Source organism: Electrophorus electricus, chromosome 7 (assembly GCF_041902795.1).
Source record: "Electrophorus electricus isolate QZ-2024a chromosome 7, ASM4190279v1, whole genome shotgun sequence".
Taxonomy (NCBI): Eukaryota; Metazoa; Chordata; class Actinopteri; order Gymnotiformes; family Gymnotidae; genus Electrophorus; species Electrophorus electricus.
In genome coordinates, this window is record NC_137503.1 from 13,628,250 (window position 1) to 13,653,901 (window position 25,652).

Consider the following 25,652-nt stretch of genomic DNA (forward strand, 5'->3'; position numbering starts at 1 on the left):
TGTGTATGATCTTAGGTGCCTTGAGCCAGACCTTTGGCTGGTTTTCCTGTTAAATTTGATTTAGGAATATGAAAAGAAAACTGTGAACCAGTAATTTCAGACTTAAGAATTGATTTAATGATGTAATAATAGTGCCACATGCTCCATATGAAATGCCTACATGGCAAATACCCAGCTGGCTGGACCAAAATGATACTGTGGCACATTGTAATCTTGGCAAACCAGGTTATACCATGAGTGATAGTGATATTTGTTCTTAGTGTGAAAGTGCTTGTTAACACACTCATAAATATCTGAGTGTAATGTAGTGCTGCTAGATAGAGGTGTGGTACATGACATATACTGGTATTAGAATAATATTTATCACTATGCAAGACTCTCTAGGAAGTTCTGATAACACACATCACAAATAGTACCACTTGGAATTGCATTAAATATCCAATGGAGAAAGTTGAATAAGTGGCATTCCTACAAATTGTGGGCCACAAATTTTACTCTGTGTTCCATTCCCCTGCTCAGCTGGTGGGTGTCTATTGTGTTTGTTTGTGTGTGTGTGTGTGTGTGTGACCACCTCCATTGATCCAACTGCAGTTTTAAGCTGCATTTACATTAGTTGTGTCATGGTATGAATCCACCGAGCACAAATTAGCTCCATTTTCTGTTCTTCTATTTCTATTATTCTGTTTCACACACATACACCACATTTAAAGAACCACAGGACCAGATCTAGATCAGAACTTTTATACTTGATATCTGTAAATAACACCTGTTCAACTAATAAAAAAGGCAACAAGAACAAATCGAAGGCATGAATTTATTTTCAACAAACACTGAAAACTCTTAACAAGTTTTCCCTTTTGCAGATGATCCCATAGAAACTGGTGGAAACATGATCAGCTTTGCAATACAAGACAGTGACAGGTATGGGGACACAGATACACAAATAGAAACATAGATAAATAGATGTCTCATCCACAGGCAGTCAATGATGTATATACCTACATAATTCTGTAAATGTGAGTCAAAGTGTTACATACGAAAAAGGTGATAAGTGTCTCTTTTTTTTCCTTCATATGTACAGTTCATGTCTTTTTTTTGCGTTGCAACCAGTGTCTTCAATATCCTAAAACAGTAGGAGGGGATGGGATTAGAAGTGGGGGGTAGGGGGAAGGCAAATGTAATATTTGTGTTGCCTGATATTTTCTTGTGGACCTTTAGCATAGATAGAATAACCTCAAGGCAATATCTCCTCACCTTTCAAAAGGACTTTCTCATCCTGCTGCTCCTAATTTGGGACTGGAACACATGTAGACAGGGAAGAACAAGAAACAGGTGTCAGTGGCCTTTGGCAATATTTACAACAGCTGAAGCAGCACACACTTTGGCTTGGTTTTTTCATTTGTATTTACAGGCATAAAATAACTCCACTTCAAGTTCCACTACCAAACTCAACTTCTGAGGAACTACATAATTTACTGAAATTGCTATGCAGCGCATGCAGGTGTTATCAGCGTATGAGCTGGCAGTACACAACTATGAGCTCTCTCAGGCCTAATGGGGAGCCCGGTGCTGAGTCAGGGAAATACGATTTGCTGCCCTGTTGTACACATATGGAGCCACACCAGATCTGATTTACAGGACACTGCCACTCAGACCCGTTTCCAGTACCAAGGGCTGTGCTCTCCAAGTTTAGTAGCCACCATATAAGGTCAGTGCATTGGGTGGATGACGAGATGTCTTGTCACGACCCCAAATAGATGTAAAGTACTTAGGGCTTGAAATTGCTCATTTGGAACAGCCCCGCCCTTTCACGACAAAACCAATATTATTCCTCTGATACTAAAACAAGGCTTACGGTGAAAGAAACTTTGAAATAGATTTATTTAATTATACATTTTCAATGACAAAGAGATTAGAAAATAAACAATGTCTAGCAAATAATTAGTTATTTTGAAATATCAAATATGCAAGAAAATCAATTAAAGCTAGTTTGGAGCAATGCAATAAACACTGACCTGCACAAAGGTGGCTCTACACCTTATTTCTTATCAGCGTCAGAAGTCACTGGCTCTGTGGGATAAGTAACAACAGTCCACATTAAGCTATGCACATCGCTTTATTCAAACTGACTTCCAAGTCATATCCCATGAAAGCATGTCAGGAATAATTCATTAAGACAGAGGTTAGCATACAAATCAGGATTTTAACATTTACAAGGTGGTGCTGTCACGAAAACATCAGCATGGACTATGGTTTTCAGAGCTATTAGATGACTTGTAAAAGTGGACATGTTAATGACTATTAATCCGTGTGATTCAGGAAACATGCCCAGCTAAGTGCCTGCAGAGTGATAACATCACTAGCCTTAGATTAGGAAGCACTTTAAATATGCTAAAGAGCAGCTAAAGACATATATTTTTAAACAGGCATTTGAGTAAACATATTGCACCAGGTCTAAACTTAATGTATTCTGCTGTTTCTGTATTTGTATTTTTATGTTGTTAAGTGTCTTTGTAAAGCACTTTGTGACTCATGTCTGGGAAAAGTACAAAAGCTACCCAAGCTTATTCCTATTTTTTCTGACTTAGAAACAAGTGCTCTTCCCCTCTGGTGTAATTTGCCCAGAACACTGTCAGACACTTCTGAACCTATACAAAACCCCCACGTGAAACCAAACAGTATATGCTCTACTGTTATTTATTGTTTCTCAGCACCTGCTGAGATTACTGTCACTGGATCAACTTACGCTTGACCTCCAGCTTGCAGGTGACAATAGCCTCTCCAAGCTCATTGATGGCCCTGCAGGAATACACGCCACCATCAAAGTTGCCTGGCTTGCGGATCTCCAAAGAGCATATGCCTTGGTTATTGATCTGCCTGTACTTGGGGTCATCACCAATGATCATTTGGTTCTTCATCCACTGGATCCTGGGCTGCAGAGGAAATGAAAGCAAGATGAAATTAAATGTAAGTAGCATGCTCTGTGCTCTTCAAATATAAAAGCAAACCTATTTATGATGACATTTTAAAACACAATACCATATAACTGAGTATTAGTTGAGGACTTGAAGGATCTTTTCCTGCTTTGTAGATGGATGAATTAGAGTGAGAAACATTTCTCACATAGTTGAAAGATCCCTGCTATGCATATCCACATTGTGAAAAGGCTTCTATGTTAGGATCACTGTCAGGGCTCACTGGATCACAGCAGACAGGAATACCATTCATCTCATCCTCCCTAGTAGGTATTTATTCTATTTATCATCTATCCCAAGGGCTTGTTCTGCCGATGAGGCTAAGCTTACTGACAGATTCCAGAGACAACTGAAAATTTAGCCCCAGTCATAAAACGGAGGCTTGGTGCTCTGCTGTTGGTGTTGACCATGGAAGAAAGCTGCAATTTTGGAAAACAGACCTGGCTCAAAATAAGATATGCACAGGATACATAATAAGCATTTAAGAAGTATTTCTTACCACTTAATTGACTACATTTTGACTACTTTTATTCTAGCTAAAGATTTGCCAATATGGCTTGATTGAACAAGGACTTGACTAGTTAACTCCTAGAGGCAATTTAGTTTGCACCAAAGCAATAAAAGTGAGAGATCATACCTTGGGGAAACCTCTGACAGAGCACAACAGCTTTGTGGAGTAACCCACAGTGGTGCAGCGGTCTGGCATGGAGGTGGTAAACTTGGGTGCCTCACTGAAGTCATGTTCCTTGTACTCTGGTGGCTTATAAACAATGCCTGAGAGACAAACATTATAGTCAGGTATTTTCCATGAAAATATCCACCTCTCTATACTTCTCCTTAAAGAGGTAGCATATCCCACTGACTGTTTTAAAAACAGTAATTGACATATTTACATTGGTTTATTTGTATTTATTTTGACTTACCTGTCTTTTGGATGGTTGCAGAAGCCTTGGTAACAGTGGCCTCTGGGCTGATACCACACTTGTTCTCAGTAAAGACCCTGAAGCTGTAGGTGTTTCCCATGATGAGATCTGAGACAGTGGCATTCAGCCTGTGATAGTGCTCCAACACTGTGAACCAGTCCTGTTAAAGAGGAACATCAAAGCTGCAAGAGTAAACATTATTTTTAGGTAATCATGTATTTTAATAGGCAGCAAAGGTTCCTTTGATAATGGTAACAAGGTTACAACCAAATCTGGATGTAACTAGATTAAATTCCTAACTTTATGTTTGCCTAACCGTGTTCTTCAAATGTTTTAATCAGTCCATGGGATGCTGCCTTTTAAGATGGGGGTGGAGAGTCTCCATTTTTGGCTGTTGTTTTTATGTCCAGATAGGCTGAAACTGTTTAATTGTGAATCTATGAAAACTGACAAACTATGATAAACAAATCAAAAATTTTAATTTATATAATAAATAAATAGACAAACAAACAAATAAATAAATAGATAGATGAACATGTATATAGGTGATGACCAAAATGGCCAAGGTCATATAGAGGTCATTTGTCATATTCCTCAAAGTCAAAGTCAGGTATCTAGTTTGATATAGATCTAATATGACTGATCTATGTTTACGTATGTTTGTACACTCTAAGGTGAAAATTGGAAGCTCAGAAGAAGCTTAAAGGAAAATGTCAGTAACATTGAGACACAAAAGATATGTACTGTATTTTGTACTTTGATAGCATATATGTGGAAGAAGTTATGGATATTCCACTTACATTATAAGTGGGCCACAAAAGTTAAATTGTAAAACGATGGAAAATGCCGCATTACATTTACATCTTGAACTGCAGTACAGTAATTGAAGTCTATGGAACAATGGAGGAACAGAAGAAGTGTGCTCATGTATCTACAATTTTGGTTGTAGGCTACAAACCTGAGATACAGTTTGAAGGTTTGAGGATTTGGATGTTGTGGAAATCCTTTTGTAAGCAACTAAAATCCATATATATGCTGTTTTAATGCAGGGACGTGAAGATAGAAGAAATAATAATTCTGGATGTTTGACAAACCAACCTAACAAATGGAGTGAATAAAATAAGGAGCTCTCACCCCGGTCTTTTTCTCAGCTTTCTGGACTGTGTATCCTGTGATAGTTGTATTCCCATTATCTCTTGGCTCAGTCCATTCCAGAGCAACATTGAAACCCCAGCAGTCCACAATCTTTACACTGGCTGGCGGACCAGGCAATTCTGTGATTTAATGTAAACAGTAATGTTGAAATGTACACATCTGATGTTGAACAAAACTATAGATTACCGAACTCTAAAATCATTTTTTAAAGCCACAATCAAGGATTTGTAAAGCCATTATAACACTGATTTTATAAACATTTTACAGGTCCTTTTTGCTGTAAATGTTTAATAAGATAATGTACAATAAATTTAATTTTACTGATTTATCAAAAGGATTGGGAATATGAACATACTGGGTAAAGGTTAAAGAATTCATTTAAAAGGTTTAAAAGATTTAAAAGGTATTTTACCCAATTAAAATACTTATTCATTTTTTTAATGACAAATGCATGCTAACATAGCTAAATACATCTTTTTTTTAATATAAGCCATTCAGCTATAGCTTTCAAATGGATGTTTTTTGTTCTTGGTTCTTGATTTCAGTGCTCTTTCTATATGAGGAAGGCAATATGTTACTAAACGCTTTTCTCATTGTTTAAAATAAATTGGCACAAGTGATAATTTGGTGTTTTAAAATCTCTGCCCACAATGATAAGCCTTAAATTATGCTGCTCACCAATAATCTGCAGAGTTATCTGGACTTTGTCCTCAAAGCTGTCCACTTTAACGCACATCTCGTAGACACCAGAGTCAGCTCTCTCTGCCCCACGGATAAAGAAGATGCTGTCCTTGTCAGTGCTACGAACATTCACTCTCTTGGTATCGACTGGCTGCCCGTCTTTTGTCCAGGTGACCACAGGCTGAGGTTTGCCCTGTAAAGATGGACACAGACAAGCTGAATAACAATGTGGTTTTATATCTCCATCATAATTAATTATAACAGTAATGAATAAAGGTCTACTTTTGTTTATGGAGATTGAAGATCACATACACTGAAGGGGATAACAAGGTTGACCTTCTCTCCAACTTTCCTGACATAACGCTGCCTCAGGAAACGTGGCAGTCGAATCTTGGGGCGATCTATAGGGGACAACAAGGAAGAATAAATTAATCTGACTTTACTGTTTTAAACAACACTTGCACAAAGAAATTAAATCATGAAAGGAATGCTTTAACTGCATTTCAGGCTTCTGTATGCGCAAGTGTTGGACGATTTCCATTAAATCTGTAATCTGTAGAATGAAAGTTACATTGCTGAGTTCTAAGTTTCAGATGCAGTTTTAGAAACAATAAAACTACTTTTGTGAGCCTTCTTAAACACCAGCATGGAACTTTCACTCCAAAGATTACTTAATTAAATGAAGATGGTCCAACAGGTAGGTACAGATAGATCTCAAACAAATGTATTTAAAACATTGCCTTCATGATTTAAAACTGCAGTGTAAATCTGAAATGCTGAGTGTTGGGCTGTTCATCTTTTCACAACTGGAAATAGGTCAGCCTTATCACATCTCACCCTGTCATAACATGATGGAGAGCTTGCATTACACTGTGGTCCTAAAGGAGCTTTTCCTCTAAACTCTCACCAACCAAAATGCTGAACTTCAGAAGCAGACATATGGAGGAATGGGTGTTATAGTAAAACTCCTAATTTCACTATATCATTAACAACAGTCCACTTCAACAATTACTACTAGAATAAGCAAATAAAATGCTACTGATTTTATTTTTGAAAGGCCTTGCAATCTTTAAATGCCATTTCTGTTGTAGCTTGCCTATTTCACTTTTGCCCAAAGATTTGCATGAAAGATATTACTAATTTATTTTTCTGAAAAAATAGAGCTTGTTTAGGGCTGGAGTATGCATTTGATCTGTAATGAGACTGGGGGTCTTAAGACTTAATTATCAAATATTACACAGAATTATAGCTTATTAAACATCAGACCTCTGAACATCTTGCTGTAAACTCTTACTTTAGGTAAACATTATTCACCTTGCCTTTCAGAAGCCTTGGAATGTTACAAGTTGAGTACTGGATTTCTGGCAAGTACAAAGAGATTACAGTTAACCTTAGATGCCGCTTGGCTCCACATGCTGTGTGAGAACACATGGAATGTCTCCCATCCCCCATCATGAGCCATTCACACTTGTCACCATCGCTCTTGTGGGAAGGAGCTTGACATTGATCCCCACTGCTCTCTGTTCAGGGTTTCAAAAGCCATGTCAAACCCTTTACATGCAACCCTTGTTAATGGAAGACACTTCACTGCAAGTTTCCAAGGATTTGTGATCTGGATTTCCAAACCTATTTGAGGCGCAAATTCATATGATGCCTATTTGTACTGTGCTATCAGTACTGGAAAAGTACCCCAGACAGTTGGGACCTTGAACTCAAATGCAGGCTGGGTTCCCCCCTGCCTAAATTGCACAACATGGACTCCTATTACATTTTAATCCAGCTCGACTTTCCATCCTACATATATGATTTCTTTCTTTAGATCACGTGTGCACATAACCTACTCTACAGGCATGAACAACAGTGTTCCCCCTCCACAGACAGTCCCCTTCAGGGAAAAACTGTTTGGTTCAATGAAATCCAAGTAATATGATTTTGTTATGTATGAATAATTTTAACCAAAGTTGACAGGCTTTAAAATTGTGGCGTCTTACCCTTTAATTGTGAGTTTAAGTGAACTTAAACTTTTTAAAAATGGTTCAAAATCCAGTTTTTAGTTTATCAGCCAAAAAAGTAAATTCCAACCTATAATGAGAGTTGATTTAATGTACAATGGGAAACTCAAATTACAATATACAGATTCAAAGTATGGTCTCAAAACAGGCAAACCTCACTTGTATCTAACTGTCTGTTAAGGCAAGCTTATTCAACTTTATAATTTCCATGACTGATACCACATTAGAGTAAAAGATCTGTACTTGAGAAAAGCATTAACAACAAATACATTCTAAAGCATGCCTCTCTGGTATTCTGATTCCATATAGATCAACAACGACAGGCAATGCTGGCTCTTCCTATTGTTTGTCCATGGTGTTCTTGTCATAGCTGACCAACAGCACTGGTTGAAGCATACAAGTGTGTAGGTCAGCCTCCATCAGTAAGCTGATGCCAGACATCATCAGACAGATTCACCCTTCCACAACCAGCCAACTCTCAGGGCATTGAAAAACTTCCCCTCCACAACAATCACAACAATCTGGGAAATGGGACACGGACACCTACGCACTTCTGCATGCTAATGGAAGGCAGGCAAGGCCACAGCTATTGGACACCTCAGCTGCACTGTAGATGCCCAGCGATTTTTGGAAAGGCTATTTCTATGCTAGAGAATTCCCAGGCCACAGCTGAATGAGTATTTCAAAACACATATGCAACCTTCAAGAACACACCCAATGCTTACACCTTGTGACTTAGATATGGCTTTGTCACTATACATCGCAAGGAAGTGCCACTTACTGGCCAGGAACCAAGAACTTACCAACAACCTCTCTGACCAACACAGCATCGGGCAAAGTACTGGGTGGGCTACGGCCGCCGGCATTCACAGCCACCACTCTGATGTTGAGACGATCACCAATGGTCTGGTTCTTAATGACATAACGGCAGGACACAGTGAGCTCCTCATTAATAGCTTTCCAGTCACCAGCTATAAGAAACATAGGGAGGAAACAAAATATAAAAAGATTCATTAATGTGCAAGAAAACATGTAGACCTGTTTGTGAACAGGTTTCTGACCTTATACTGTGACCAAAGATATTATGGTGCAAAACCGATTGAGGAAAATGTTATTCATTCAGTACCCTGAAAGGCTTTTACTTTGGAAGACTGAGTCCTGACAAGTACAGGTGTCTAATAACATGCATCATGAACATACTTTACTAATAGTTCCCATAATGCCCTAATGCTGAAATATACAGTACTGTACTGGTGTTTTACCATCATGTTTGATCCCATGTGGCTGAAAAACATTTCTCTATTCATATCTTGACTAAGCTTTATTGTGCATCAACATTGGCATCTCTCAAGTGAAACATTTCATGGAGTCCTGGACCTTTGGGAAACACTGAATTGGGGAAACACCCTTGCTTCACTATGGTCGATCTGGAAAATGACTCAGTTCTAGCAGTAGCATGACCCTGTCTGTGCAAGCAGGGTTCCTTGAGACAGTCTTACTGTTTCTTTCCTTACATAGAAACATGATAGGTGTTAGTATAAATCTGTTGGTGACAGTTTGGGAACAGGTGCAACCAAGAGAACTGACCAGCCAATCAAACTGTAATTAAAAATTTTGTGTTTAACATAGGGAGCAGGGCAGTACGTCATGGTAGTACTTTAATAGGTATCTTTTATCTTTAATGCTCTCAAAATCCTAAAAATTAATAGCGATCAATTTAAAATACTTTAAGATCAATTACATCCAAAACATAACCTTAAAATTTGTAAATTAGTTCCAGAATGACACAGACCATTGGGCTTGATCACCTATTTGAAGAATACAATATACTGACTGGCTTCATATAACACTCTTAAGATGTCTCACTGTATGGAAGGTTCTCAGGCACAGAATGAAAGAGAATCAGATACAGAATCAGAGAATCAGACTTACTTCCTTCCTTGCAGCATTCCACTATATAGCCATCCAAGCCCACACTACTGATGGTAGCAGGTGGCCTCCACTGGATAGTGACTGACGTGTCATTGACGTCTTCAACAGACAGCTCCAGGGGCTCACTGGTGGGCTCTGGGGAAGCAACCACAATCTGGTATGATAAACTTGGCCTCCAAGCACCATGCAAGTTCCACGTAAAGATCACAATAGTAAATATTGAGGAAGATGGGTGGTGAAGGACCACAGAATACAGAAGTCCAAGTTTTCCATTTGGGTAGAGGTTTACCTGCCGGAGGAGGGGGTGTAGGAGCTTTGACCTCCTCAGATGGTGGAGCTTCAGTGGCAGCAGCTGGTGTTAAATAGGCAGGGGTCGATTAGAAGCAGCAGGTATAGGAGCAGAGCTGTCTTTTAGCTGTAGCTCTTATAGCACAGTGTAGCCCAGTAAGCATGTAATCTCAAATGACTGCTATTGTACAGTTGAGCGGCAGTACACATTAAATAATTCACTACACAAATTATGTTCTGCAACTCAGATCCTTGGTTCAGATTTATCTGCACACCAGATAATTCCATACATGGGTCTAGTTTTAGGAATAATCTGGCATTTGACACTTCTCCAGTAACTTCTTTATTTCAAAGCGTAAAAATTACAGAACTACGTTTTACCAGCATTTTGCGCATTTCCTTCGGGGGTAGCACGGCCTTACTGGACGGGGGCATCAGTAGCTGACGTTTAAACTTTAAAGCGTTACCCGGGTAAACAGAGATGTATTTCAGTGGCAGGATTGTCGCAAGTACAAAGGTTTTAGGTGTACTTTGTTCAAGACAGTGTCTGTTTACTAAGTAGGACTTTTTGGCAGAGAAAGCGAAGAGCTTGGGTGCTGGTATCGTCAGCAAAAGCTCCTGCGGCGCATGCAGCGCTGGCAGCGAGTTCCGCGGCAGCATGTTAGATGTTCATAAGCGAATACGTCTAAGCGAAAAAATGGTAATTCAAATGTTAGTGCTAATGCACAACCTTTAATGAAATGTTAAAATCTGTATAAAATGAACACCTTTAATACAAAACTATTTTATTAAAAAAATACCTTTAATAAAAATATTAATGATAGATAGATAGATAGATAGATAGATAGATAGATAGATAGATAGATAGATAGATAGATAGAGACAGACGTTAACGGTAAACAAGTGTTATATAAGTACTATAAAGTCATCTTAATACAAATTGCTAAAACAGTTTGGCACATGTAGTAGGCCTGTTATAGTATTGTTGTTTGTGGTATTGCTATAGAATACCTATGAACTGCTATACTGTGGGAGATGGATATTTTCATCATATGAATTAACTTTAGCTTCTGCATCTATTCAGGGATTGGGTTATCCTTAGATTTCGCAGGCACTTCACTTCAGCGGTAACTTCACCCGACACAGAAGCAACCGGAGATGCTGACGTTGCCGAAACTGTTAGAAATTATGGCTTAACGTGGTCAGAGAAGAATAGAGTAGGCATGTCTGAACTACTTTATTCAAACTGTTGCTCGGGAGTCAATGCTTTGGAATGACAGATGGAATTTCGAGATCTCCTGTTACTACTACTTAAACCGTAATAAAAATAACGAAGAGACACCCTATTAATCAAAGGGATGCCAACAAGGCAATCACAGCAATTTTTAAAAAGCGTGCAAACAGATGTGGATTCATGATGGTGCTCTGGAGCGTCAGCAAAAGGCTCTTAGTGCTGCGCAACCGTGTTGCACAGTTACAAAGTAACAAACAGCTTGTGGGTAGGTTCTCAGTAGTTAGTAGTGGTTTACCTGATGATAAAAGACTTGCTTCTCTATTTTAAAATGAAAGTTATCATCGTGGCTGAGGGAGTTTCAGAGGCAAGGGATGTTTTGGGAAGTAATACCAAACAGTACCTGCTTGAGGAGGGGGTGTTGGTGCCTTGGGTGCTTCTGCTGGTGGGGCTTCAGCAGGAGGGGCTGCCTCGGCGGTCGCTGGTTCCACTGGCGCGGCTTCTGCAGGGGGCGCCTCCGGTGTCGGTTCTGGTGCAGGTTCCGGTGCTGGTGCTTTTTCCTCCTTCTTGGCCACTTTGACCGATTTCTTGATGGGGGCTGATTTTGCCGGCATGGCTGTCCGCAAAAATGATCCCTCTCGTAAGTAACACCTGTGACTGCATCTAGAAAGGGGGCTACTGCAGTTTTATAGCAAGTGTAGTGTTGGTGAACTCCACCCTCTCCTTAAATGTAACAGCTGGGGGACCACACAGAGCTCTCCTGGCATTAGGATTGTCTACCATGAGAGTCAATACAGTGATAAGACAAAGACAACAGCAAATTCAAGTGATGACACTCAAAGATTTATAGGAATTTATGAAGTAATATTTAAGAAACAAACTTAAAACGCTAATAGATTTTAGAATAGAATTGTGACAAAAAAAGCAACCTCAGATCAGTTATTTTTTAATTCCATAGTTTTTAAAGTATCCATTTGCTTACCATCTTAAACATGTTTATATATCAAAATGGATTAGTAGCATGAACTGGTTCATCAGTGTAGGAGTGAAAAAATATAAACAAAGCATAACTGTAAACTTTGGGAAACATTAAAATGGCATTTATGCTGGATAGGTAAACAGACCAGAGAACAGGAGCATTAAAGAATGATGTGGTTTTATTATGGCAGACGGACAACGTTGGATTGGTTGTTATGCAGAAACCTCCAGGAGCATGCGAGTTCCCCCACAGGTTTGTAGGGCCACGCAGAACAGAATAAGCACAATTTTCCCCTTACAAACCACATTTCTCTACTAGACTTTTCTTATCCTAAACGATTGTTGTCGCAAATGACTTGGCTATTTACAATGTATACAATTATGACATTCTGTACAAAAAAAAAAGGAGATTAACTTGTCTAAATTATTCTCTTGGGGAAAATTACAAATAAGAAAGCAATATCTTGTTAAAATGGCCAAAAATTAGGTAGACCATGTTCCGAATTCTGTTTCACGCCAAGGTGACATGCTTTTACAACATTTAGAAACCCATTACACGTCTATTGCAAGTTACATTAGTTACCATACCTTTGATAGTACTATTTTAATTTTGAATCAATAACAAGCATTGCATGAACTTTGGGGACTGTTCAACAACTTCTTGTGACCTTGGTCTAATTTCATAGACTACTGTTTATAGTTTAAACATTAATTTTACACTCCTCAGGGAAAGTAAAACTACTTTTAAATCACATTAAGCTATCGAGGCTGAATAATGCAAAAATGAGTGAACAAATGATCGTTAAAAAAAATTTAAATAATAAAAAAAATATCACCACCAGTGTTTGGTATCTACTTTAACTGCATCGATTAAATTCAATTTTCTGGGGCTCCACAGTAATACTGGTGAGTTTACAGGATACAATTTCCGTGGGAAATAAAAATAGCCCTCCCCAAACCCCAACATGCACCTCTGGGCATTACAGTACCCCAATGCAGTGAAATAATAGACAATTTTGTATTCTATATTATATGTACTGTTCAGAGCATTCCAAAAGACAGAGATATGATGATGATGATGATGATGATGATGATGATGGAGTGAGATGCACCTCACTTCAAAACAAAACAAAACAAAAAAATAAAAAATAAAATCAGTGATTTGATATAACCAGACATTACCCTTACTCTCTGCCAGTCAAAGTGAACAGTAAGTTGTTGAATAGTCCTGTGAGCAAGACACAGCACAACACATCACAGCCATCACAGAGTTACAGGCACAGGAACCAGGGACATGATTCAGATTGAGCACAATGGCTTCTGTTACCAACATCCTACTTCACAAAGAGGCTTTTTGAAACAAGGAGCAGGTATCATTGGTGGTACGAATGTAGTCTCTTCTGAACTGCTGCACTGAAGCCAGACAGCCTACAAGGTAGAGAGACTGGACTCATGCTCCTCAGGTTAAAATGTAGTTCAATTTTATGGTAAATTACCAATAACACTTATGTTATAAAACCCAGTCTCTCTTCATAACATTGCCTGATGTAAAATGTGTTATCAAACAAGCAAAAGAAGAAAAAACAAAAAAAACAAAAGTTGAATGGGCTAGGCAAAGAAAGCTATTAAAACACTGTTATAAGTCTTAATGGATGCAATTAAATGGAACTCCGACACAGGAGGTAGAAAGCAGCAGTGCAAAGAAACTTCAGAAATACAGTCTTATATTAACATGAGAAATCCCAATGGGACTTTTCTGGTCCAATGTACACTTTCCTGCTTCATTTAGCTGATCCTACCTGACCATTCCAAGACCCTACCCCCCTGGTTTTGTCAGTGACATATTTACATAGATGAATGTGAAATGACAGCATACAATGTCTATAAGGCAAAAATAAATGTAATTATAAATGCATACAGAAATGGAATGGTGTGAGCTTTTAACTTTACCAAGACTCACTCAACCTAGCTTTGCCTGTCCACATGCACGCTTCAATATGCTTTGTATTTTCAGGTAGAGATGAGGAGAAATTACTGGTCCACCACTGCTATAGTGTATGCAGTACATTCCTAGTCAAGCTTGTTATCAAAGTTTGAGACTCATGGATTACTGCAGGGCCTACTGATCCTCTAAAGAACAGCATGCAGCTTCAACTTTAATGTTATTACCAGAAAAAATGCTGTTATAATATGTTGTAAAGACAAATCTGATGATGAATAGATGAAGAATAATGTTAACATTAGATGAAGTATAATGTTAACACATGCTAAAGTAACCATTAAAAGTAAAAAGAGTACAAATAAGTTGTAAAAGTTATGGGATGACTTGTTCCTCAGTAATTTTATGAAGATGCCCTTGTAAGCTATGAGATCATAAGGCTATTTTACTGTGATCAAGCACCTATACTGTTAATATAAGACAATTGCATGGGAAAATGAGACATTTTCCTACAGAGGGGTGTTTTATAGCACCAAATAATCAAAAGCAATCTTATGTTTCTTTTACACATATTTAACAGCTCTTAACAGTTTCATAGGGGTAGTTTCTCATCCCACTCTAAGCAAGAAGCTGATACAGAGCAGGTCCAAACACTAGTGTATTTGGTTTTTGCATTTTGAGATATTTTGCACCATTCACTACAAACTAGAGCAGTTGACAGAGGACATCAGTATTAAATATTCATAATTGGATGCCTGAGATTACTAACCCCCTGAGCTGAGATCTGTTTCAAAGCCAAATAAAATTGACCTACACTACCTGTTACAATAAAAAGAACAGTCCACAGTACCTATATTCTTATGGCAATGACCTTTAAACTGTTGGGATCTTTCGGAAAGCCTCCTCTTCCTTTTTACTATGTGTGACTGAAATTCTGTTACTGTCTGTCCCAACATTGCCAGATATACATGCAACACAAGTTTTGAGATAAACACTGCCCTCTACAGAACAACCAGGGAACAGTCTCTTTCAGGGACATTGCAGTTTTAAGGCATTCCTGTTCATCTGAAAGAATTTCTGCTGGCAACGGAGAATAACTTTGTCCTGCATGATGCCAAAGTGTCTCTGGCATTCATATTTGTCATACGTGCTCATGTGCAGTCTAACTTGATGATGGCAGATATCTTAAGTGTGTGCCCGGGTGGTGCAATCGGCAGAGCACAGCTGTGCCAGCGCTCAAGGAAGAGGACTGCGGCCTTGGGATGGTGCCCAACCGCATGTGCTGCTGTCCATGATTATGAAGCGCTGAAGTGAATGTTTTATGTGCACGCTTGCAGTTAGGAGTTAGCACCCATTTCCTTGAGGTGTGTTTGGGCAGCAGTGGAACAGTAAGGGCTCCCAGAAAATAAAATTACTTATGTTATATGTACTCTGTCTATGATCTGCAAATAGAAGCATATCATTTTTTTAAATTGTTTGTGAACAAAGTAACTATGGTTCTTTTGACATTTAACCATTATTCTTGAAATGTATATATAACATTATAATCAATAAAAATGAAAATGCAAAATGAGATGAAGAAACCAAAAAAGATTGTGATGCATGTTGGGACAGTGCAGTATCTTTTGAGGGATTTACAACATGAACAGGTGAGTTTGTGTTTGGACCTCAGTGTATTTTGAGAACCACTGGAGAGATGAAGATGTGGATGAGGGCTCAAGTTTATACTCGGTTCAAAGTGTGGGCAGTTTGGGGTCAGTCTCTTTCTCTGGAGATTCAATATAATTGGCAGCCTCCTGAAGTTTTAACAGCATTGCCATCTGCAATAGGAGTAATGGGACAGAGGAAAACAGAAAGCTGCATTAGACTGAACATCACTACTGTATTTAGAGAACAAAATTTGTTTATTTTCTTACTATTTTCCAAATTAAAAGGTTACCAGTACTTGTGTATATGAAATGCCTTTTATTGTATGTAACAGCATTCACAATGCAACTTCTGTAAACATTATAGCAGTCATTAAAAATATTACATTCTGCTCAATTCTATAGTAGGTATTGAGCTATTTAAACCACAGATGACACTCATATGTTTGTCTCAGAGAAAAAAAAGCTGTGCTAACCAGGGGGTCAGACTCCATGGAACTGGGAGGGGTCTCCTTGTGGGGTCGTTCGTCTCCAGGCTGGCTGGGACTGGCTGGTCCCGTGCTGGGCGGAGGCAGGTGGAAGAGCTTGGCCTGGTCCTGCTGGGAAGATGGCCAGGGGAGAGAGTCCCGCACCCACTCCACTGGGTCCTCCCACACTGCCTTCTGACCATGGACCTGAAGCAGTAGGAAGAGAATAACTCACAGCCCATTTGTTGCAAATTAAATCCACTAAAGTTGCTCTGAAGATCAGCCTTGAGCTTTCCTTTGTGCCATGGACAGTTAGCTTGGTGCATAATGATATTCATTTGACAGATGCCTTTAAGCAACACATAGTGAAGCTGCGAACAACAAAGAGAAAAAGTACAAACCGCTGGAGTTCAAGAGCAAAAATGAAGTTTGGGTTGCAATTTCATAAAGCAGTCATCGTACCATCTTATCTCAGTTCTGGAATACTAAAAGGCAAAACCATTCTAAGTGCTACAGGACCAGCACCATGATATTATCAATGGGAGATTAATCTGTCACACCTTGATGCCATCTTTGGCCCCCTCCTGCAGGTAAGGGATGATGGAATGGTTCCACAGGTCAATGAACCAGGAGCGAAACTCCTCTACCGTCACCGGACAGGACAGGAAGAAACACGGGCCTGTCAACCAAAAGGAGAGGGAATTTAACACAGCCTTTCATCATCTGCTGATTAACTAAGCTCTTTAAAGCCATGAAATGAAGGAAATTGGAAATTACAGTACAAGATTAAACAAATGTAGATACAACATTGTCCCTGGATGTCTGATTGAATTTATAAAATGCTGAATAGTAAAAGCAACACTGGAGGAACACTGGAAACATCAGAAAGTATGGGTGTAATTGCAAATGCAAGACACGCCTACTGTATTATCTTTTTTCTTAAATGACTATCAACAACAGCCTTTGGATTGCATCAGTCCTAAGAACTGCTCAGGGACAAACAAAAACTAAAAACAACCAGCTAACTAAACAAAACCCAGTCTGACTCAATACTTCTCCTAAGAGAAGACTTCTGCATGAAAGTAAAGTGCACCATTGCTCAATAATCACTTCAGACAGTTAAGTAGAAGCCTTACCAATGAGGAAGTCGGAGGTGCTGTGCTTCTCCAGGAAGGTGTGGAGGTGGTACCAGAGCTTAGGCACCCAGTCTAGCACATGCAAGAGATCCTCATTAGTCAGCCTTCGGTGGTCTTCCGCTTCCATCAGCTTCCTGTGCAGATAGCGCCCCAGGAAGCCATTGGCTGGCTCCACGTTATTGGAGAACATAACCATTCTGGTGAAGGCAGAGTAAAAAGAAAGCTCAAATTATTACTTGGGCATGTTACCAAAAGAACAGCTACTAGGGACCACTTCATTCATTTATTTGTTGAACTGTTCTAACCAGTCGTTGCCTACCAGTCTTAGTTTGATACTAGGGCAATTAGTATTACTAGGATGATTATGGACATGATCTGAATAGTGGTTTGCTTTTCAGCCAAACCCTTTTTTCTGTGACCGTTTTTAGCATGACCCAATGTGGACACTCACCTGAAGCTAAGGTGCAGGCTGTGGTTGGGGGTCATCTTTACTGGCTGATTGGTGGTCCCTATAATGTATGGACTAAAGACATTGACATTAAAAAGATGACTATTTGCTAAAGAAAGAGACGGAACAAGGAAAAACACAGACATGCCAAAGCTCATAGGGCAGGAACTGGTATTGTGTAGGATGGAGGGATGTTGAGACATGCTTCTTGGATAGCAACCCACACCTCAGTGGTATTTGTAGGTGCAGGAACTCTACCACCTCCCATAAATGCTCAATTGGGTTCATGTAGGATGAACACACAGGCCACACCATTTGTCAGAACTCTCCAGAATGCTCCTCTAAACCAATGCTGGTCAACTTCTAGGCCTGATGACATGGTGTAATATTCTGCTGGAATATCACATCATTGTGGGGGTACATGAAACCATGAAGGGCTGCAATTGGTCACCAACCAGTGAAATGTAGCAGGCACTGGTCAGTGATGTGTTTAGGTGGAGCAGTGGACCCAAGCCATGCCCAACACCAATATGGAACTGCCACCAGTCTGCAGAGTGCCTTGGTGACAACTGGGGTCTATGGCTTCATGGGGTCTATGCCACACATGAACTCTATGATCAGCCCAAAACAACTGGTACTGTGACTCATCAGACAATGGACCATATTGCCAGTCATCTAGGGTCCAGTAAGCAACCTCACGAGCCCAGGTGAGGCACTGTGTCTGGGGTTGTGGTGTTAAGAGAAGCTCTCCGGTGGGTCTTCTGCTCCTATATTCCATGGAAGCTAAAGAACGCTGCACTGACCTGTGAGATATATGTGTGGGGCCACCGGCTTTGACTGTGGATGTGCTTGCTGCCAGTCTCACTTGTCTGTTCGCATGCACAATTCTAGCCAGACGCCGCCGGTCAGGATTATTAAGCACCCATGAGCGGCCCCCGCACTGTGGGTGGTAATTACCTTTTATGATGTATTCCTGGTACATGTGACACTGTTCGAGGAATGTTAAATGCCTGCACAACTTTGGAAATGTCTCATCTGACTTCAACCACTGTCATGCATCGTTTGAACTCTGATAATCCATGTTGTCTTGCAATGAGCACTCTGGCCAGTGTTCAACCTCAGTCACAAGATAACACCTCAACTTATAAGGGTTTCCAAGCTGTCCCCTGAGGTGACGCTGCTTCATTATCAATTTACATACTGCTATCCCATGACTTTCGGCATGTCAGTATATGTAGTTATTTCAACTTGCAGTTGCCAAAATAGTATGCACTCACCATTTGTGATATTTACAGGTTAAAGCACCATTAACTAATTCACTGATGGATGCAGCATCATGGACATCATCCAAGATTACAACCAATGGGATTTCAGAGGTGCTGGTCTCCCGGTCAATCTGATTGGCCAGGTTGGACAGATAAAGCTGGAGATCCTGGCAAGAGGAAAGACAGAACTCAAATCAAGAACTACAAGGGCAAACTTTTGGTTTCAAAGTTTGAACCGAATTAGTTAAGCCCCTTGGAAATATTCAGTCACTCTTAGTATTAAATCACCAACTGCTGGATGAACACATTCATGCCCCCTGGCCACCTGACAGCTGGTCTCCCTTGTTTCTCCCAGTTTACCTTGCAGGACTGTCGGTGCATGTTGAAGGTGATGGCGATGGCAGGGGTGAGCTCCCGCGCGCTTCGCTCCACCAGGTACTCGGCGAGGCGGGAGGAGAGGTAGGTCTTCCCTGTGCCACTGGGGCCTGCCAGGATCAGACGCCTGTGCTTCAGCAGCAGACTGATGTAGTGCTGGATCATGGGCTTGGGGACAAGTGTCTCAAACACCACATTGTCCACACACTTCTCCTTCAGACCTGCACAAGGGCAGTGGAGAGAGGTGTAGGTATAGATAAGGGGGTGTGGTAAAGCAGGGTTATGAATATGGGTTTTATACTACTATTTAAGTTAATTAAACCACTGATGCCAAAAAGCATGATACATGTGTAGTTCAATCTCTCTTGGATCAACTGCTGTGGCAGCAAGCTACAAGTCATTAATTGCCAAAAAAAAATAATAATACAACCAATCCGTTTTACTTGGACACACTGACATCAACATGGCAAGTTGATGAGACTAGCCATTTGCTTGCATTCATCTCAGCTGCAGTTGTACAGTATCACATGACCTCTATCAACTTAGCTGTGTGCAGATGGTCAGCTCTGAAAATAACCAACAGACTGCGCTCACAGTAGTCTGGGTATAGCACTCCCAAGACCAAGTGTCACATATCACCCTTACAGTCGTGGTGGCAGGCGGAGCTTGGTGCTTGGAGGTTGCGAGGGTGAGGCATGGAGAGGCTGGGCCACACCTCCTCTGGTTGCGTGGGAAAGTGCATACTCACTCATCCAGCTGCCCTGTGCTCAGAGCAAGCCTCCTGACTATGTGCACCTTTATCATGACATCACTCTGTCCACGAGCGCTCAAAAACATTTAATCATAGATATTTCATGTCATTTACAAAAGCATGAAGCGTCAAACATTTTATTTTCCCTTAGAATCTTAAAAAAAAACAACAACAACAACAACAAAAAAAACCTTGTTCTCAAAAACTTTAAACTCTGATTAAATTACTGCATCATCCAATTTCAGAATGAAAGTGTCTTGTGAGTTGAATCAAGTTAAACAAATACTCTGGGAACTTGCAGCCTTCAAACCACCTCAGTGGCTTTGAGCTCACGATCAGACAACTGCTTTGCCTAGTCTGTTTCGCATTATACTGATCCACATCTGCTCTTGGACCGACTGGACAAACACAGCCGTCCTCTTTTGTGAAGCCTCTGAGATGAGAACATGGGAGATCCAGTTTAATAGTACAGGAGCTTTATGAACACCACATCTGGCTCATAACCCAAAGGCACTGTAGGAAGGGAGATGAGTAACAGACAAGTCCATAAAAGGCAAGTGCATTTTTCCCTTCTTTGTTGACTGGGTGCTACTTCAAAATATCAGCACATTTTATTGGTGTGAATGACTTATAATCAATACCAAACTTCTTGCAATATGAGTAATCAGCAACGTTACAAATCTAGTGTGTGAACTTTGTTGGTGGTCCCTTACTCACTAAAATGCATTCTGACATACAATATTAAATGTGAAATGAAATCCTTGAAAGGAAATTAAATACCAACCCTTCCAGCCTTACATCTCCACCTACTAACCTTTGAGGGTCACACTGATGCAGGTGGAGCTCTTGCTGAAGCAGCGTACAGGTGGGGTCTCTGGTGGCTGGGCGCCCAGCACCCTCTTGAGGTGGCTCAGGCTGTAGCTATAGATGGAATCCTGAGAAAGGCCCAGGCTGGCACCCGGGTCCACCACTGATATGTAGTCCTGGACACACATGAAGAAAGAGACGGTGATTTCTCTGGACATTTAGTATAATGAACGTGTTTTCATATCTTAGTGCAGGTTTTCGTGACTTTCGTGTAGATTTGCGTTGGTAGATGGTTGACCTACTTTGAAAGCCTGGCTGATGGCACAGTCCAGAGTAGACCAGTCAGTCTTGCCACTGAGTTTGATCAAGCCAATGAAAAACTCCAGCTGTTTCACCTCCTGTGTGGAAGAACTGGTGCTTTAAACTGTGCAGTTAAACATCATTTGGATATTTTGATTATAAAAAGAATATTCACATAAACGTGTGAGGTACTGTCACATTGTCATGCACCTCTTTAATGACTTGCTGGTTTGGTATGCGCACGACAATTTTGACCAGGCTCTCATCCTTCTGGAGGGTTGAGGCAGGACTTTGAAAAACATCTGTAAGAAATAAAAAACAGGGCATTACAAGGCACATATCTGAACCTAAAATTACTTCAGATATATATCTAAAAAAAAAAAATCTAAATACATTATTGTGACCCCCCCCTCCCGTGCAGCGATACACAACCAACATAATGTCCATGTATTCCATAGTAAATTAGATGTACAGTATATAAAGTATTCTTTCCCTTTTTGTAAGCTTGAAGCCCAGCAAGAAGACTATAGAGGGAAATGCATTAAGGTGTGTAGTGAACATGTATGTGTGGTAAAGCCTCACCTATGTTAATGTTTTCATTAGCTCCCATGCTGAAGGTCTTGCTAAGAGAGGCCACCGATTGCCGTGGTGATGAGGCGCCCAATGACCCCAGTCCTGAAGACTGGGAGGTGGAGCTTGGGGGCCTGGAGGAGGAGCCACCTGTCTTAAGATGGTCATTCTCTGCCTTCAGATTCTCTACAGTCATCTGCAGGAGAAGCATTATCTGCTAGTTAGCTTAGAGATAGGTAATAATTTTAAAACCTGTATTATTACTAGTCTATTACTAGTATTACTATTGAACAAATAATAGCTAATGAGAACATGCTAAAAATAATTTTCATTATTTGAGAACGTAAAACATCCAAGGTGTGTAATTTGCTTCACACACCTGCATCTTGCTCATGGCCTCCTGGAGCTGCTCCAGCTGGTGGGCAGAGCTAAGGGCCTCCAGCCGGATGTCCGTGAGCTTGCGCTCCTTTTCCCAGAGCTCCGAGCGCAGCTCCGACACCACTTTCTCATCACCCTCTGTATCCTCCTGGCTCTCTCCCAGTCTGATGGGGAAAAAAACCTTTCCTCAAAAGTTTGCAGGTGGAAATACCACAGTAAAACATTGATTTTATGTTATGGCTGGTCATCCAACACCCCCGTGGCTCTTACCCAGAGGAGCCAGAAGTAGAAGCTTTAGAGGAGGAGGGTGGTTTGTCCAAGTCATGGTGGATTTTAGGGGAGGAGGGGGCTGAAGACTCTGGGGTGGCGATTTCCTCAATGTCTGCATATGACTTGGAGCCCTTCTTACTAAATGCCCTGTTAAAGGAACTCCTCAGCTACAGAAACAGAAATAAATAAAAGAAAAAACGTATTACACTATAGATATGTGCAGATATGTGACTACCACATACTAGGGCCGCAGAGAAAGTATACAAGATAATTTAGAAAATATAAAGAGAATAAAAAAGACAAACGGAACAACTGGGTTCGGAAAGTAAGATGCAATGAAGAAATGACTTATGTGAGCAAACCTCACATTTATGGGACAATGGGACTAACGTCCTCATGCATAAGAGCTGAAGGACAGCTTTTGAAATTCTAATGCTTATTCAGCAGTAGTCTAATTAGACTTTATAAGCCGGTCTCAAAGTAGGACAAGACAGAGCACAGCTGTTGTGAAATGTTAATGGTGAGAGTCAGTAATCTTCTTGGTGGAAATAATGTTAAGTTTGATGTGCGACAGACAAAACTGCTGAGTGTGAGTTAGCAAAGTCTGATACAACAGCATGGGTGGCAAATTCCAAAAAGCCTCTTATAAAGAGTTCTGAACAGAGCAGACAGACCTGTGTGATGATGGTCATAAGGCACAACAAAAACACCATAAATTCACACTTGCATTGTTCAATGAATAGCTTAATTTGACATGAAAGCATTATGTGTAACGTGAAAGACGTCATAATATGAAAGTATAGTTGTCATCATAGCATATCTGAGGTGAGGGAATATGTTTTAATGATGAGTGAAAAAAATTAAGCTACTTCTTCAGAAGCCCTTGAACCATGACTCATGAGTTAAGAGGAGCCATTACGGCCCCGTCATGGGCTTTTTGCTTTGGCTGGGAAAGGTGGGGATGGGGAAAGTTACTCACCTCATATACCTTAAAAGGAGAGAAAGGGGAGGCATGGGAAAGAGATCAGACTCATACTTAATGTTGTTCCCAATTCACAACCACATACAGAAGAGAGAAAGAGAAAAACAGAACAGGAGAACAGAGCAAGAGGAACTGTGCAAAAAAAGAACAAATCAGTAGTATTAGCAATTAACAGCTACATTGTTATAATAGGCCACAACAGTCAGGTTTGAGTTATTTTTTAGACTAGTGTTTTCCATCAGTGACAAGCCAAGGAGTGAAGGTATTATTGCCCCCTACATCAGAATCCTTGAGTTAAAAGGAAAAGAAAAAAAATTAAATCAATAATAATAATAATAATAATCTCTCAAATCCATCAACATACTGTCCGAATATGTCAATATGCATGTCAAAATCATGATAACATATTGCAATCCATGCTTCTTTGGTTTGGAGATAATACAAAAAAAAAACAAAAAAAAACCCTCAAAGTTTCGAAGAGCAAATCATGCTACATGTTTCAGGGGGACATCATTGAGATAAAATGGCACTGTGGTATATTGGGTGGTAAAGTAAATAAACCCATCGTGTCATGGCAATGCAGACAGAAAACTAATGAGTTCCATCACTTATTCTTGTCCTTGGTCATTAGTCAGCAGGTCTAAGGTTTATAAAGAAGGGCTGTTCAAATTGGCTACCAAAACACCAGTTTTCGACTGTTCTCAGTAAGAAACACACACACACACACACACACACACACACACACCATAAAAGAGTTTCCCTGGCTGTTCTCAGGAAGATTGATTTCTCCCTGCCTATTTCTTACCCAGCTCTTCTTCTTCTTCTTCTTGGCGTCCTGCTCCTTCAGGCTACCCAGGCTGGAATGGCTAGTGATGCTGTTCATGCTGGAGATGCTCTCGGACGAATTCTGCCTGTCGATTGGTAGTTCTGAGGAGCGGGGGAGGGACCAGGAGTTGATAGTTGACAGTATTTTCTATGCATTACTGCAATCCAGCTAATATAGCTCACAATACTCACACAAATGGTACTTAAAGTGCAGTGTTTCACGGTGTAAATTAAGAGGCCCATACCATTGGGTGCGGTTTCAGGGTTGCTGAGTGCTCCCTGGATGATGACCTGGGCCTCTGTGTTCTTGGATTTCAAGGTTTCTATGGTATCCCTTAGGTCCTGGAGCTCAGAGTCCTGCAAGTATAAGACGTGTGAGTGCAAAGCTCAATCTGCCTACAGAACCTGTAGTCAAAACACAGATTTGTTCTTACACACAGTAAGGAATAAAGATCCTGTGATGACACAGTGTTACTGCTACTCTGCTTTTAGTGAAATAACTGAATATGTCTTTCTTTTCCCCTCTCAGCCTCTCTCTCCCTCTAGACTCCATGATGGGCCAATAAGGGGGAGTGCATGGAGACTCTCTCTCTGTGTATTACAGGACCAAACTCAGTGCCTGCTGTAAACATAACTACACCACCAATGGAGGAATGTAGTGGGTTTGAGAAAAGAGCTTAAAATTTAAACAAGCATACCCACCCATACCCCTCTCTCTCTCTCTCTCTCTCTCTCTCACACACACACACACACACACACACACACGCGCGCACGGACACGCACACACTGAAATTTGTGAATGCAACACGCAAATCTGATCATATGAGTGAGTTTTGCAGGGGGCTCAGTGAGTATTTTTACTGTATTTAGCAGTACAGAGATCAGCAATCCTGTATACCAAATCTCTGTAGTGACTAATTTATAGTGATCTGATTTTTACCAAAATGTTAAACAGTCAACATCCTGTTAATGGGATGTATCCTCAGTCATAAGGAATGTGTGTGTGTGTGTGTGTGTGTGTGTGTGTGTGTGTGCGCGTGCATGTGGTCAAAGCTTGCAATGCAGGTTATTATACAAATGATACCACAAAGTTTAAATATTTGCCAGCTGTAAAACTTTGCAGTCCCCTTTTATGCAAGCACCTTTAATGTCTATAAAAATCACTACAGAATGACAAATAACAATAGACTATAGCCACCATTTGAGCTATATGTGAAGGTTAACTGAGCTGTTGGTGTCATTTACAGATCCAGAGTCTCAGAGGAAGCGCACTGTTCAGAATGTTCTGGATCTCTGGCAAAATCTGGAGGACACCATG

General features: G+C 40.4%; 2 protein-coding genes across 11 annotated transcripts in view; both read right to left on the bottom strand.

Annotated features, from left to right (window-relative positions):
* Positions 1-800: 800 nt before the first annotated feature.
* On the bottom strand, positions 801-11,876 carry mybphb (myosin binding protein Hb). The gene is made up of 12 exons (XM_027000750.3): positions 11,601-11,876; positions 9,679-9,813; positions 8,550-8,717; positions 6,047-6,135; positions 5,732-5,927; positions 5,033-5,172; positions 3,899-4,058; positions 3,613-3,749; positions 2,747-2,933; positions 2,016-2,070; positions 1,255-1,296; positions 801-1,123 (listed from the first exon to the last, which is right to left on the bottom strand). Exons 1-10 carry the CDS (start codon positions 11,809-11,811, stop codon positions 2,039-2,041), a joined length of 1,455 nt encoding a protein of 484 aa, XP_026856551.2. The 5' UTR covers positions 11,812-11,876; the 3' UTR covers positions 801-1,123; positions 1,255-1,296; positions 2,016-2,038.
* A 460-nt stretch (positions 11,877-12,336) lies between these two features.
* nav1b (neuron navigator 1b) overlaps positions 12,337-25,652 on the bottom strand; it is a 54,958-nt gene continuing 41,642 nt past the window's right edge. For all 10 annotated transcript variants that reach the window (XM_081716960.1, XM_081716959.1, XM_081716962.1 and 7 more), the window contains 15 exons: positions 24,580-24,691; positions 24,315-24,436; positions 22,528-22,694; positions 22,259-22,421; positions 21,892-22,075; positions 21,520-21,611; positions 21,312-21,407; positions 21,017-21,185; positions 19,437-19,672; positions 19,089-19,243; positions 17,815-17,886; positions 17,364-17,560; positions 16,788-16,906; positions 16,237-16,434; positions 12,337-15,934 (listed from right to left, as the gene is read on the bottom strand). In XM_081716960.1, the coding sequence (XP_081573086.1) occupies positions 15,848-15,934; positions 16,237-16,434; positions 16,788-16,906; positions 17,364-17,560; positions 17,815-17,886; positions 19,089-19,243; positions 19,437-19,672; positions 21,017-21,185; positions 21,312-21,407; positions 21,520-21,611; positions 21,892-22,075; positions 22,259-22,421; positions 22,528-22,694; positions 24,315-24,436; positions 24,580-24,691 (2,169 nt within the window). In that variant the 3' untranslated portion in view covers positions 12,337-15,847. The remainder of the gene's footprint in view (positions 15,935-16,236; positions 16,435-16,787; positions 16,907-17,363; positions 17,561-17,814; positions 17,887-19,088; positions 19,244-19,436; positions 19,673-21,016; positions 21,186-21,311; positions 21,408-21,519; positions 21,612-21,891; positions 22,076-22,258; positions 22,422-22,527; positions 22,695-24,314; positions 24,437-24,579; positions 24,692-25,652) is intronic.